This window comes from Fistularia commersonii, chromosome 22 (genome assembly GCF_037954325.1).
Source record: "Fistularia commersonii isolate RoL2024-O1a breed Wild chromosome 22, RoL_Fcom_v1.0, whole genome shotgun sequence".
NCBI classification, from domain to species: domain Eukaryota; kingdom Metazoa; phylum Chordata; class Actinopteri; order Syngnathiformes; family Fistulariidae; genus Fistularia; species Fistularia commersonii.
This window is the reverse complement of record NC_141305.1, coordinates 5241516-5257384: the sequence shown is the minus strand read 5'-3', so window position 1 is coordinate 5257384 and position 15869 is coordinate 5241516. Positions and strand designations below refer to the sequence as shown.

The 15869-nt window shown below is 44.5% G+C and overlaps 1 protein-coding gene across 2 annotated transcripts in view; it reads right to left on the bottom strand.

The window, feature by feature from the left end:
• The window catches only part of prdm6 (PR domain containing 6), a 62049-nt gene extending 50059 nt beyond the window's left edge, over positions 1-11990 (bottom strand). The window contains exons 1-3 of one of the 2 annotated variants that reach the window (XM_086169918.1): positions 11864-11990; positions 9697-10364; positions 977-1125 (exon numbers count right to left, since the gene is read on the bottom strand). In XM_086169918.1, coding sequence (XP_086026044.1) covers positions 977-1125; positions 9697-10351 — 804 coding nt within the window. In that variant the 5' untranslated portion in view covers positions 10352-10364; positions 11864-11990. Of the gene's footprint in view, positions 1-976; positions 1126-9696; positions 10365-10621; positions 10644-11863 lie in introns of those variants that run through there. The other variant, XM_086169919.1, reaches the window with a different exon arrangement.
• Between the last annotated feature and the right edge of the window lie 3879 nt (positions 11991-15869).

Below are 15869 nucleotides of genomic sequence, written 5' to 3'. Positions count from 1 at the left end.
TCAAAACACCTTTTTTTTTTTTTTTTTATTAAACACAAAATTAACTCATCTTTATGAAATGGAATTTGTTTGTTTTTTCTTTTATTCCACTCCCACTTCTTCAGGATTAAAAAGATCTCATCATGATAAGAACTAGAAAAACACTTGAATCATTTCCCTGAGTTAGTGACAAATTGTTTTTATGAATTATGAGACTTAATGAAAAAAAAACTCCTCCTTTTTTACTGTGAAAACTTTTCTTCTCATAGGAAACTGACATTAGTGCAGCTAAAAAGAATCAAAATGACAAAAGCCAGCCGAAGCTCATAAACCGGGGCAGTTCTTATAGGTTAGACAGCAGAAGGACGTCAGAGCTGGCGGTGCATCACGCAACCCTCGGAGAAAAAATGGATTTTGGCATGTTTGTTTCTTGTATTGACAAACTAGGAACAGCAACGTATTACATATACTCTATATATGTGCTAAATAAAGCCATCAACCCCATCCAATCCCAAACCCTCTAGGTAATATTGACCAACACATCTCCCTTCCTTGAAAGGAAAAGCGTTTTCCTTCTGAACAACTGCATAAAAGAATTAAGATATGATACTGCATTAACAAAATAGCAGATAAACAACAATTAGCTTAATCATAAGCGTCACATGTTCTTTTCTCAATGTAAAATATTCAAAACCAAACTTGGATTATACTTCCATAATACAATACATACAATCACTTGTTTTCTTTTTTGTGGGGAATCACAATAACAAAACCTTTTAATATTACTTTATGGTAAAGAAGAAATGACAAGAGCTTTCAATGGCAGTCTCAAAGGAGGAGTGTCCTGCTTCTGTCTGCCTGTCAAATCTGCCACGTTCCTAATCTTTGCCCTTCAGATAAATAAGTATTTGATGTGTAAACATGTGGGAAAAAAAACACCAACACAGAATCGCTTTAGACTCAGCAGAGAGACAGACGGGAGGGCAGGGTGTCTCACCTCTCGGGGCAGGTCTCTTAGCCAATCAGGGACGTCCGGCAGGGCGACAGGCGCCGCCGAGCTGCTAGTGCCGACCAGCCGCCGTAAGGAGTGCAGGGGGCCGTGCATCGGGCACTCGCCGTTCCTGTTGTCGGCACACATGTCGCAGCCTGGAGGTCAGAGGTCAGACTTCAATCACTAAGAGCCCAACGCTTCGGAAATGATAAAACCAGCAGGAGGCCGGGATCACAGTGGGCGGTTGGATCTGTGTCTGACTGAATGCTGCCTGTGTTTGTTTTCCAAATTAGGGGAAACCCCTGTATAAATAGGAGAGAAATGACCTTATATCAGCAAGAAAAATGATCGTGAAATTGTCTACCAACCCAATAAATCAATGCGATGAGATAATTAAATACATTTTCAAAAGTTGCAAAACATTGTGACTTTTGGGGTTTCCTTGACAGATTACCCCCCCCCCCCAAAATTATCAAAATAAGAACTTAAGTCATAAAGACAAAAAAAAAAAATTATGAGAAAATTGAAATAAATAATGACATGGAAATACATAAATATAATGATTTCAAAAATGATGTAAAGACCAGAGAGGATATTACTGCACGGGGAAATTGAGAGAGTGACCAGGAAGACCTCTGGAACATCTGAGAAACGTACATCTGCTCGGCGCCAAGAAAATCATGTTTCTGTTAAATGGAGTCAAACTGAGGTCAGAGATAATGGGATTGTATTTAAAAAAAAAAAAAACTTGAAATGTTGGACGTTGACTTCTCCGTCGACTCCCTCTGAGCTCCAGGGCTCCACCCCTGGACGTCTGAGTGGATGGGGACCTGACGGTATCGGGGGTGCATTTGTCCAAATGAGGCGAAGAGAGCCTGTCTCCGCCCGCTGTTTTTCCAGGTGAAAAAACGCCGTGCAGCTCGTTGCTGGGAATTAGCGAGTGTCAACATTTAGCTAGAGATGCAGTCTGACATTAATGGATGCTAATTGAGCGCAGCCACATAATGAGAGATGATTATCAGGAGTCCAAACTCCCAGAGAGTCAAGCCCCGCAGGAAGTCGGCCTGTTTTCTTTTTCTGTTTTTCCCAAAATTAAAATATCCGCCACTTGAGAGAGTGACAGCTTCTTTTCCCGCATGATGGATCGGAGTCGTTTAGAGTGGAGCGAGCCGGCTTGAGAGCGGCGACCTGAAACTCCCGACTCACGCTCGAGTAAATGGGAAAAATGCAACCCGGTGTCCCTCCCCCCGGTGGGATGCAGGAGAAAATAGTCCCCCTCCTTCGCAAATAGAGTCCCATCATTGTAGCTTCCACATGTGGCTGTCGGGGTCGAAGCCTTGCCGGGCGCCACGGTGATTTATTGGTAGACGCCTACCTTCAGTTTCAACAAAGACGTGCAGCTTGAGAGTGAAATATTTCTGAAAATGTATTTTTACAAGCAAAAAAACCAGAGCCCTGAACCCCGGTGCTGAGCCGCCCCAGATCTCTGACCTCTGGCTCCAATCGACAACAAACAAAACAGTGTTTTCCTTCAGTATTCCTCGAACTGGGAGATGAGACACCTGGGCGAGGTGGACGGGTTCCTGGGAAATGGAAGCTCAGGTCACACAAGGAACCTCCCTGGGATGGGAGCTAAACGCTGCTCTGTTGCAGAGGCAGCTTCCAAGAATTGGTCATAGGGTTCTCCATACAGCAGACCCGGACCAGAAGGCTCGAAAGAGTTTAGAGGCCGTGGACGGCTTAACTAAGGATGGGGAGCAGGACACGGAGCAGACACTTCACATCAGATGACCTCGCGACCTCATCTGCGGGCGTCATCAGACAATGGGAGAAGCGCGCCGAAGAACCCCCTAAACCTAAGGCATACTTCTTCCATTGAGAAGTTGCACCTTGAAGACTCTTACAGCCACCTCCATGGTTGATCAGGTGCTCCAGAAGCTTCTCAGAGAGATCGACCTGGAGACCATGAAGGCTCTAAACATGGTGGGTCACCCAGGTCAAGGAGAGTGAGGAAGGTAAAGGATCTCATCAGAGGTGACATTGGCAGCGATATGGTGCTGCTGGGTCTGTTGGGGTGGAGGCAAAGGGAAAAGTTCTGGCTTCCTACTCCAAGCCTTGGTCACGAGATCACAGAAACGAGTGTCTCCTTGCCAGGGGGTGGAGCTTAGCTCTAGAAAGGAGGCTGAAAGCGCACACATTTCTCCACGAGACAGCATGTGTAGTTGACGGTCTGACTTCCAGCGCACCCATCCAGCAGGATAGTTGAACCACAACCAGAGCAGGTGTTGGTTCCTGCATAGCTCTTATCGACCTGGTTCCTGGTCGGCTCTTACTTGAGGTTTCAGTCATTTTAAAGTCCTTTGGGATTTGTTTGGTAATTTGGTCATTTCAGATCAGATTCAAACAAGAGACAATTTGATTCTGGATTCTCAGAGTGAAACGTTCAGAAGGTGGGCGGTTCAGGTTCTGAATTTTGTTCTGAGACAGTGACGGTCCTGCAGTGAGCTGGTCTTGACGGCAGGGGGCCAGAGTCCGCCTCTCAGATGGATGAGGTGCGGCTGAATGTGTTATGGCGGCCTTCTTCTCGCCGCCCATCACTCAAATGCAGTATTCTGTTAGGACAGCCCGCTGATCTCGCCCAGGCGCCGCTTCCATCCAAACCCACGCTCCCCGGACAACACACACACACACACACACACACACAAACATACAGCCCTGAATCTGCAGCTCCAAGGTGTGAAGTCAGGTCTCAACCCCCAAAGTGAAAGTTTGCTTTCATCTTTTTGTCCTGTGGGTTTTTAAAAATCTATTTTCTGCGTGATGTCCAGCATTAATTGTATCCTGCAAATAAAATTTCAAACTCTCCGTTTTAAGAGGAAGGTTTAAATTCAGTAGATTTCTCTGTGCTTTTTTGTATCTAAGACACTTCAGGGACATTTAAGTTACTTCATTCAGCATTGTATCAAAATAAAGCTGATATACTTACATCTTGAAAATAAATCTGTAATATTTTTCAAATAATTTCTCACAATTTGTTCGAAAAAAAGGGCGAGGGTTGAAAAAGGGTTGAAAAAAACACAAAAAATCTGAAGCTGATTCTAAATTAATTTTAAGTAAGTTAAAGAACTGTGATAATGAATGAGCACAATGGGAGAACCAGTGAGTTGGGCTTAATGTCCTTTCTCGATGCTCATACACACACACACACGTGCACACTTTAAGAGAACCCTTGAACTTACATGTCTATTTTAGAGCCCCAACTCGTGAATCATCTCTTGATGATCATTAAAAAATTAAACATGGCTCGACAGGACTTTGTAAAAATTAAAAACAAGTGAGCCGATTCACGAGCGTCATATGAAGCCAACAGGAGAATCCGCTTCAAGTCCAGTAATACTGAAACTCGAAGATCACAATACGATCAGCTGAATGACAGCACTGTCTTCAAAGAGTTTTCACAAGCTACTCTAATGTGTACTTAAAATGTAAAAAACAAAACCATTTCAAACCCGTGTTAAGTTGTAAAAAAAAAACGTGTTTGATGATGAATCCACCTTGGATGTGACCAGACCATTAACCGCGCATCTATTCTGGGAAGTGCATGCGTGTGAGAGTGAGTGCCCAAAACACACACACACACACACACACACACACACACACACACACACACACACACACACACACACACACACACACACACACACACACACACACACACACACACACACACACACACACACACACACTTTCTCTGATTTTTGAAGAATTTCAGAAATGGGGATTTGTTTACTCAGCTGTCTGGTGATGTCACAATGATGTCACCAGTATTTTGGGTATTTGTGGAGCAGGAACAATGCGGGATGAAGCGGGAAGGGGATCCGATTACAGACTGAGCCGTTTGCAAACTGGATATAATAAATGATAATAATAGAAGTATTTTAGAAGACAAAAAAAATGAGCATCAGATGATCAGTTGTAAGAGCAGAGAGAGGCAGACAGACAGAGAGTGCAACTTGTAAATATAATTAATATCAATTAATTTGTAAGTTTCAGTTTGGGGATGAAATAAGAATAACCGCCCAGAGTGTTCACACACACGCACACGTGTCGACTATGATGAGAAATTAGATAAATCCTTCATAAATCTTGTCAAATCCAGTGCAGATGAGAAGCGTCTGTCCGCTGACTGAGTGTCGCCTGGTTTAAAAAAAAAGAAACCGGGTCCATTTTACACAGAAGAACCAGGGATGGTTCTGGCTCCAGGCAGACGAGCAGAACGCCAGAGAGAACAGCTGGTTGTATTTTCCAGCCGTTCGAGCAGAGAAGACAAGCTGGGAGCGACGCATTCAAGGTCCTAACCGGCGACACGACACGCAGACTGGTTCTGTCTTGTAACGCCGGGTTCAAGGAGTCCTGTTTCAGACCAACGGCGCTGCCCCCCCCCTCCCGGTTCAGTCTTAGAACCACAGCAGCAGCATCAGGCCGCGGGTCGATCAGAGAGCATCCTGGGAACTGCAGGCTCTTGGGGTTCCCCTCCTTTACCTTCCACATCTTTCGCGTAAGTGTCATTTTAATTGGCCGCAAGTCTCAGTTGATTGACAGGTGACTGGACCAGACTAAATCCCGCCTCTCGACCTGTGGCAGCCAGGATTGGCTCCAGCGCCGCTTCAAACACCCCACTGAGCCCTTTGTGAGCAGGACAAGATGATCAGAGACTGAACGAATGAGTGAATATGAACGTAATTTTGATGTATTTAATGTAGCGGTCAATCTGTGGCACCAGTCGCGCTGCAGGAACGAAGGTTCGTATCCACTGAATTCAACTGCTCAGCAGAAAATGAGTTTTATCAAGGTTTGTCCAGTGAGAACGTCTCAGGCGTTTCCCCCTCGGTCTCTTTGCAATAGTAGCCTGAACATTCGTCCGGTTTTATCGCGGGTTCTGTTGTGTTCCTTTCTATACGGTGTGCGGCTCACTTCAAGCACCGGAGATGTTCTGCTAATGAAGATGTTTTTCAGCTTCCAGGATTAAATCAGGAAACGCATCAGTAGGCAAATACAATTTAGATATAAATACAAAACATAAAATCAGAGTTAAAAACAGAGGGGAGAACCTCATTGGGTTCAAGAACAACGTTAGGAATCACGTGTCTATTATATTCACACATTCAAACCTTCTTTCTCTATTTCTCTCCTGCATTCTGCTTTGAATAAAAAAAAATAAACATGGAGTTGTAACCTTTCACCTAAATAACTATTACAGCAAGAATAGAGCGGTATTCCTATCCATTCATTTATTTATTTATTTGGACACATTTAATTTATACACTGTACGTATTATTCAATTTCATTAAGTTATTCAGTTCATTTGAAACAACACATATGGCATCGCATTTATTATGTTAAGTTGTTATTTTTGATTGACTTTGTGTTTTTTATTCACTCATTCGTTCGCCGGGGGGCCTGTAATTTGTATTCATTAGGGAAATTATTCATTCAAGATCTATCGAAATCGAATTAATTTATTCACGCATCATTATCACTAATCAACAATTACATTATTATTATTATTATCATTATTATTATTATTATTGCTGCTGCTATTATGCCAGTGCAATTAATAATGGGGGTCAGACGCTGACGTGTGTGAGACTACTTTATCTACACTTTAAACAAACAGCCACACACACACACACACACACACACACACACACACACTCACACACACACACACACTCACACACACACACACTCACACACACACACACACACACACACACACCCCAGAGACCTCAATATGGCCGTGTTGGGATGATAAATAGCGGGCTAGAGGATCGATCCTTGCCCCCTCCTCCTCCCTCTTACCCCCCTCGCTCCCCCCAAACACAAAACTATATACGGCAATTAATTCCAGCTTGTCCCTCCATCCCTCATCCGGCTGCCGGCGCGTATCGACGCAGATTACTGCTGATGGCCGCTTTATCACCGCGAAGAGCGCGCACGCCTCCGCACCCATCATCCCCCGCCGTCGTCGTCGTCGGTTACCGCCGACACCGACAACCGGTACCGGTACCGGTAGTCACCGGGAAAACAACCATCGCAACGGCGGGGGAGGTTAAGAAAAAAATAAAAGTCTCGGCAGGCCGAAGGGGGGAAATTAGAAAGAAATATGAAGCTAAACTCTTCCGGTGCGGCTCCGGTGCCGGCGGAACGCGGAAGACCTACGGCGCAAAAAAAAAATCAAAAAAAAAAAAATCAAAGTTTGTCTTTTTATAACTTCGGGAGCGCGTGATGTCGGTGACGTAAACATCAGAGAGGCGCGCACGCTTTCAGCCGGCAAAACGTGCTGGTTCCGCGCGCGCGCGCCATTGACAGGGCTCCGTCACGCGTGACAGCCGCGCGCCTCCTTCTTTCAAACGCTCACGCGCGGCTGAATGGCACGTGCGCCTTTCCGGTCGCCTCACACGCGATCGTAAAAGCCTTTTTTAATGTTGTTATAATTAATTCGTGTGTGTTTTTTTTGTTCTGGGCGTTTCCGCGCTCTGAAATTTAAAAAAAAAAAAAAAAAAACTTTAGTGAAAAAAATGAATCAAATATTAGTGCATGATTTTCTTAAGCTCAAGCTGAAGCTGCCCACCGGCTGTCGCGCGCTGACCTCTGACCTCTGACCCCTCCATGTCAGTCTCCACTGTGATATCTCACTGCTCTCTGTTTGCCTACTGACCTTTTAACAAAGTTTTTTTTTCCTCTTTGAATAGCAAAAGTAATCATTTTCTTTTATTATTTTAGAGAGGGGTTTGTTGTGGTATTAGATCGGAATTATAATAAATTTACATATCACCAATAATCACTGATCTGAAATCATAGAGGCCTGGAAAGACTTCTATGGGTTTTGGTTATAAATGAGTCAGAGCGGGACTTTATAAATGATTATAAATGAACTCTGAAAATGGAGGGCTGCCTTTGGGAATGTCGCTGAAAGGTTGTCAGTTATTAGGAGCCGTAGGATAGAACTGACGGAGCCTGTTTATTATCAGATGTAAAATCTATAAACTCTGCCTTTTGTTTCCGGGTTCTGCTGGTCGGGATGTGAAACGGCTGCGTGCCGTCCTTTCTCTGCCTTCGCTTCCGAAGCTGCGTGTCAATAGACTCTTCGGGGCGGACCTCCGTCCCAACGGCTTCGGGGTGAAGATGAGACAAGGCCCGACGTCAAGGCAGGAAACGGCGGCGAGGCAGAAAACGGTGCCTTGCTGCACTTTGTATCTGTTTGGGACTTTTTTTTTTTTTTTTTGCAGCCACACCTCGTTAAGAGGTTGATTTAAGAGGCGGAGCTAAAGAGCTGGATTTGTGACATCACAAACAGCCACCTCGTACACACGAACACTCGTGACGAATACACAAAAAAAAACTACAAAACTAGGGGGTGTCACTTTTCTCTTCCTGATTCACGGGAAAAAAGCAAAACCTAGTTAAGGCCAACACTTCAATATTTCGATGATATTTAGTTGTAATATTTCAAAGGAAAAATCATTAAATCACTTTGCAGTACCTGCTTATTTTCACTCTGTTAAAACTCAGTTTACTTAATGCTTAATAATTAAAAACGGAATAATTAATGATTCTGGATTTGAAGACATCAAAAGTTACTGATAAATAACCGTTAACTTGAAAACAAATACAGCCAGATTAAATGATTAAATCTTACAAAAACACATTTCTAAAAGTAACTGCTGTTTAAATTGTAATTACTAAAATTAATCAAAGTGTAAACACATTTACAATTATACTTGTGTTTAACTGATGATGTAATTTTTTTAACCAAGTTTGATGTAAAATAAAATTTTAAAGTAATAGTATAACATATAAAATACGATATGAATTTGATGAGGAGGCAGATTTAAGGTAAACAGACGGAGGACGAAGTAAAAGTACAGACTCCCGGGGTCTGCATACTTCCTGCTCCAGCCTGTGGATTTGAAAATAAAACCGTGTCTTGGTTTTTAACGGTACACAAAGAGGAGCTGGAATTTGATGAGTTTGAATACACTTGCTTTTTTTATTATCTAAAAATCACGTGGAAAAAAGTGTCAGGGACTGTGAAAAAAAAAGAAGCCGTAAACGATCCCACCAAATATTTGACAGTGATTCAATGAAAATGCCTCCGATTCCACGCAGAGCGTCTGAAAGTGAATCAGCTGTTTACGTTGACTCCACTCCAGATATTTCCTATGATAAATCACTTCTTTGCTGCCGCGATCAGATCAGTGTGTGTGTGTGCGCGCGCTCGCTCATATGTGTGTGTGTGTGTCTGTGTGTGTGTGCGCGCGAAGCTAGCGTTTTCACCATTATAGTGCTTTACTTCAGTGATGAAGGATCTTTAGAGGCGCAGGATCACTGAATACAGGGGTCAAAGGTTGCTCACCAGGGTGTGTGTGCATGTGTGTGCGTCTGCATGCTTATGTGCAGACGCGCACACATGTTTACATAACACATACATTTTCTGTGTGCGCACATTATAATTCTGTTTCTGTGTGTTTGCATAATTGCATGTTTTTATATGTACCTAAATACATATATGTTTAAATCTGGATTTAAGAGTGTGTTAATATTTGTGTGTACATGTGTTTAGGTGTGTGATTTTTTGGATATGCCTGTATATGTTATTTATGTGATAAGTGTTCGCGTGTGTGTGTGTGTGTGTGTGTGTGTGTGTGTGTGTGTCAGCCTACGGTTGTTGACTTCTCCGCTGTGGTTGCTCAGGGGGATGATCTCCATCCTTTGCTGTCCGTACAGGTAATAGTCCAGCTCCTCGGAGGTCAGCTTGAACCGGGTCGCCGCTCCCTTCCCTGCATCGTCGGCGCTTCCCCCGCCGCTGCTCCCGATCTTCACGCTCGACGACACCACCCCCACCCCGGCCCCCGCCCCCTGCTGCTCCTTGGCCGGGTGAAGACGTCCGGCGCTCGCCGGGTTGTGACTCTGCTGGCTCTCCGGAGGGACGACAACCACCATGTCTCCTCCGCCTGTTCCCGGCCCCCCGCCTCCCGCGGGGCCGCCACACACCGGGGCCAACGCCTGACCGAAAAGCGCGATCTGCTGGGGTACGGGCAGCTGGGACAGGCCCGCCGAGGTGGAGAGGGCGGGGGCCAGGGACGCGGCTGAGGAGGAGGTGGCGGAGGGCGCAGAGGAGGACGTGGCCAGGAGGTGGCCATGAAGGCGGGATGGTCGCAGGCCGTCCACGGGGAGGGTGAGGCGCTCGGGCGGCGGTGGCGGTACGGCCAGGGGGGGCTTCAGCTGCGTCTGAGGGAAGAGCTGCTGCCAGTGGTGCAGGTACGACGGGTCCACTTTCAGGAAGGCCGAGCCGCTCGGGTCCCCAGGCTTCAACATGGCTGTGCGGCGCCTAGAGGACAGAGGACACGGCTGTCAGGGGTTGGACGGGTGGTCGCACACCGAGACCCTGGCTCGCTGCTCAGCTGCTGATCTTCATCACCTGCTTTGATCCCAAATCAAACAGGGTAATTCATTTTTACATTTGGGTTTCAAATCAATCGGATGATCATTGATGGCTTCACACTCCGAGGACTTTCCTGTCATCAGACACGCTCCCCGGCCTCTTCACTGACACATGGTAAGTCATCGCCCCCTCCTCATCCTCACCATGCTCAGGGGTGACGGCAGGGTTTGATCTCATATGCTCTTCATCCTCATGCCGTGTTCAAACTGACTGAATCCACACCCCAGCCGCTGATCTTCATTGTTCCACCCCGTCACTGCGGCTCGTCCACCCAGGCAACACACACACACACACACACACTTCAACTTTCAGGGTTTTTTGACCGCTGAAACTGATTTGCCTGTCCTCTCTCTCAGGGCTGGTTCTGATCTATGGAAACGGGGAACAGGTCACACTCCCAGTTCCACACAGAAACCCATATGAACTCAAACTTATCTTAACGTGTATTTAATCAGTGGACGGATTAGAGTCCTTTACTACTATAAGGTGAGAAATTATTTAAAAAAACACAACTTAAACTATTACTATTATGAAAGAGAGTTGAATTTATACACAATCCAGCACTGAGAGTGTGCTCTCAGTTTCAGAGTCCAGATCCAGAACCTCTGTTCCCAGGACCTGCCTTGGTCTCGGGCTCCACTGGACCCCAGGTGGTTCCTAAAGTTAGCCTGGCAGTTTGGCCTGAAACCAGCCCATCTCTCTCTCACTCACACACACACACACACACACACACACGCACACACACACACACACACACACACACACACACACACACACTCCACTGCTCCTCGGTGTGAGTGTGTGTGTGAGACTGTTGATGAGAAAGTGTCCTGCTGTTTGTTAAAATTCAATTTGTGATGTGAAGTAAAATTAAGAGACCTTTTCATCAAACTGAAAGTTTTGTTTTTAAGAGGAAAAAATCTTCTTCGCCTTCTACTCCCTTTAGTCTTCTCTAAATCTTTTCCCTCCGCAATCTTTCTTTCCCCCCGCTGTCCGGGGACCGACCGACCGCTGATCCACCGGTGGAGACGCGTCTGGGCGCAGCGGAGATGTAGACGGACCAGGAGCGACTCGCTGCGGAAACCGGGAGTTTTTTTTTTGTTTGTTTGGTTTTTTTTTTAAAGAAACTACAAAAAAGTTATTGAAATAAAATTTTAAAAAAGTTGGCCGGCATTGGACCACCGGGTCCATCCGGGCCGGGGACCGGGGACCGGGGAGTAGGAGAGAGTTGCTGCGCCGCCGCGCCGGGACTTTCCCGGGATGTTCAACACAATTATTTCTGTCGGTCTTCCGTCCTTACTTACTTTCTTCCATCCCTTCTTTCTCCCCCTCTCTCCTTCTTCCCTCTTTTCCCTTTTTTTCAAACTAAAAGCAGAGAGTCTTACTGCTTGTCCGGGCGGCGGCGGAAGGTTCCGTCCCTCCTCCGGGCGGCGGTGAACCGTCGACGGCAGCCGGACACGATCTCCGTCCGCCGCGTCTCCGGAGCCCAAAGTACCGGAGCGGCTGCTGCACGCCGACCTTCCCTCTCTCACTCCCTCTCCCTCTCTCCCTCTCTCCCCCTCCTCCTCCCCCTCTTCTTCTTCTCTCCTCCTCCTCCGCCTCCACACTCGAATCGAGGAGTCTCGCTGCCCGAGCGGGAAAAATCTGGCCTTTCTCTCCGCTCACTGACTTCCAGTTTGATTTCTTTTCCCCCTCAAATATGGTCCAGCATGTTTCTGACTGAAATCCCCTGGGAAAACAAGTCCTTTTGTGGGTGAGAAACACAACGGGCTCAGGAGCATCACCCTGAATTTGAACAACATTAACCGGGGAGCATTCTTAAAATCCAAAATTGATTAATTTACTGATCAGAAAGAAAGTGCCCAAACATCCCTTGGATCCGTGTCCTTATAAACAACCACCTACCAGATAATGAAAAACATGAAATGAAATGAACAAGAGCTAAAGGCATTCAAATCTAGACTTAAAATGAACAGGACTTTCTTTTATGAACAAAAAGTCCTTAGATGCTTGGCATGGTGGAAAGGTGTTCTTCCAATCTCCACCGAAATCACCCCAGAAAAGAGGATCCAGCAGGAATGGGGTAAAAACAAAAAAAAGGGGCCTTTGGCTGGGGGGAAATATCGGGAATTTACCAGCACAAAGTCTTTTCCGGGACAATAACATTGTTTTCAAACATTCGACTGGAATATTCAGTGCTCAGGTCAGTTTTAGTGAAAGGGGTGGAATTGAAATGAAGAGCGGGGGCACTCGTTTGTCTCCATTAGGGAGGACGGCAGGCGTCAGGGAGGGGGTTTGGAGCCCCCTGGTGGTCGGGAGACAAACACCAGAGGACCAGAGGGCCCTTCTGAGGGGCCTCCCCCAGCTCCATGTCTCTCTGCGCAGCAGAACGCTGTCTGGACCAACTTTGATGTGTGGTTGGACGAGGGCTGTGACAGAGGTGGTGACAGTGATTTTTGTCTGGCACTACTTCCAACAATCAAGCGGTTGCTCACTTTCCTGTGTTGGCTGTTGTGCGTGCACACCCGCGTTGTCAGATCAGTGGGATTTGGTCCTAACGTCGTCATCAGGATGCCAAGATCCCGGCCTCCAGCTGGCACTGAGGTTGGGGTGATTTTATGTTGTTAACCAACCAGACATCCACACAACAACTTCAAATCCAATGAGCCAACAGTGATGTTTCAACACCTTTATATGCACATGAAATTCGATTGTTTATTGGTTTTGATATCAGTTCCTTTCAACATCAAATCATTCTGGGTGTTTTTTGTTGTTAACTAACCGGCACATTTCTTCATATTCTTCACTTTCATCAAAATTTATACAAAATCTTTACATCAATTCTGCAAAAAAAGCAAACTTAAAATCCACCAACGAGGCAACAGTAAGGTTTAAATACCTTTAAACACATGTGAAATTGATCATTTTTCTCTATTTAAAACCAGTTCCTTTCAAAATAAAAATTTGGGGTTTTTAATGTTAATAAAGCAAATGCCAAAGAAAATTCTATTTAAAAAAAATAAATTGTGTTTGATCTAATGTGATTGAATTCACATTCTTTACTTTCACATGAAGTTACAGAATATCTTTTTACAATTTTGCATTAGCATGATTTTAAAATCCAACACCGAACAGTGAGGTTTAAATACCTTTAAACACACAAGAAATTTATCTGTTTACTGGTTTTAAATCCAAAATAAAATAATTTGCAAGCACCTTTGCACTCATCAAGTTCACTTCTGCGTTTACATTTTCCTAACAGTGTCAAATTACACTTTTACCACTAAACTTCACCAGTTTTTACAATCATAATAAACATCTGTTGATCAAGATCAACCTTGATTGACAACTGAGATGTTACGTCAATAAATTTCCGTTGTAAATAGTCACCTGTAGACTACAGGCCTATTTCCCCCTTTGCCTCCATTCGAGTAATAATGTGTTACAGCAAGCGTGTGTGTGTGTGTGTGTGTGTGTGTGTGTGTGTGTGTGTGTGTGTGTGTGTGTGTGTGTAAGAGTAGCATGTAGGTTTAATATTAATTGGAAAAAGTCAAAGTGTGAAGTGAATAGATGTGATACAAATGTGGTAGGAGCGAGTGTTAAGTGAGTATTATGTGAGTGTGTATGCTATGTGTGCAGAGTGTGTATTGCTGTCAGGTACTGAAGAGTATTTTTGTGTGTGAAGTGAACATGTATTTGATGTGAGTGAATTGTCTTGAACACTTGGGAAATGATTATTAAATGTGTGTTGTGAGTATGTATTGGGAATGAAGTGTATGTGCGTAATAAGTGCCTGTGAAGAGTTCATGATGTTTTAAATGAGATCCTATCGGTCACAATGACACAGCAAAATAAAGCTTAAGTTCAAGTTCCAGAAAACCCTCACTCACCGCCGCTCGTTATGCCGTTTGTTGAAGCTCCTCCGCCGGTCCATTGGGGATAAACATCCTTGAAGCACGGATAAACACGGTTTGACCCACCGTGTAACCGGCATTAACGGCGTAAGAGACATTTTAGTCGTTGTTAGCTGTTAGCACTGAGCAGGTAGCGGCTAGCATCAAGCGTTGACTTTAAGTGGGTAGCGTTTAGCGGTTAGCAGCGTTCTTTAGCAGAAAGCCGTTAGCGTTAACTCCCCGTCCCGTTGACTCGCTCGCATCTAAAAAAGCAAACATTTTATCGACCGCATCGATTGTTAGCTTCACTAATAAAAGCAAAACAACATTAAATTAAATTCGAAAACTTTCACTTTTCTCTGGACCAAAAATTAACACTAATTCAAGATTAGGTGAAACGTTCTTCTATTTCTCAATGACGGCTGTCAGGTCCGACCGACCTCCCAACAGCGCCGCCTGCTGGTGGGAGTCTTGTATTACAAGTGGGAAGTAGGAAAAAAAAAGGACCATATTCTTTACCAAGAAATTGAAAAAATAGTTGGATATAAGTGTGCAACTAAGATTTGTTGCATTGTGATTAACTCTGATTATAATATGATGGATGTAGAAAATTCCATGATTAAATTTAACAGGAATGTGTAAAACTATAAACGATGATAATGAAAATTGTGACAGTTTCAAACACGATTTTTTAGATGGCAAATTTGTAATGCTGTAGTTGCCTGAATACAGTGATAGAAAGGAAAAAAAAATGTGATCAAAAGTAGCACAAAACAATATTTATTTTCAAAAACCATACTGAATAAGACAAAAAAACCTTTGAAATCAAAATTGATGTTGAAATCCCAATGAGTAAACTACCGAATGACAGGGACATTTTGAATATCATTCAAATATTTCTTCCTGCTTTTCAGGATTTTATGATGATTTTTTTAACAAATTTAGGAGTGATTGTCCCTCAAGTACAAGATCTAGAAAAAAAACAAATTTTTTCCTATAAGCTTGGTAAAATTGGAGACTAATTTGATCTGATTTCTTGCAGCCGAGTCCGAGCTGCTGCTCCGGCCAATCGGGCGGCTTGTTGTTGCTCCACATTCCTTCGCGCTGAAAAAGTCGCTTTAAACCAACAAGACTTCATTTTCAGACACTTATGTTTGTGTTTTTGTTCGTTATCAATCCAGCAGAGGTCCCGAGGATGACGAATGGGGCCTGTCAGGGCGACGCCAGTCATAACAACACACGCACGACCACATACACACACATGCACACGCACACACACAAATGCGCACACACTTATATTTTCAGGCATTTAGCTGATGTCCTTATCCATTGCAGCTACAATGACGGATGTGCACATATGTAGCAATGTACAATTCACAGAGTGTGTGTGTGTGTGTGTGTGTGTGTGTGCACGCGCACTTTTGTGCGTATGTGCATGTTCAAGTGTGTGTGTGTGTGTGTGTGTGTGTGTGTGTGTGTGTGTGTGTGTGTGTGCTGC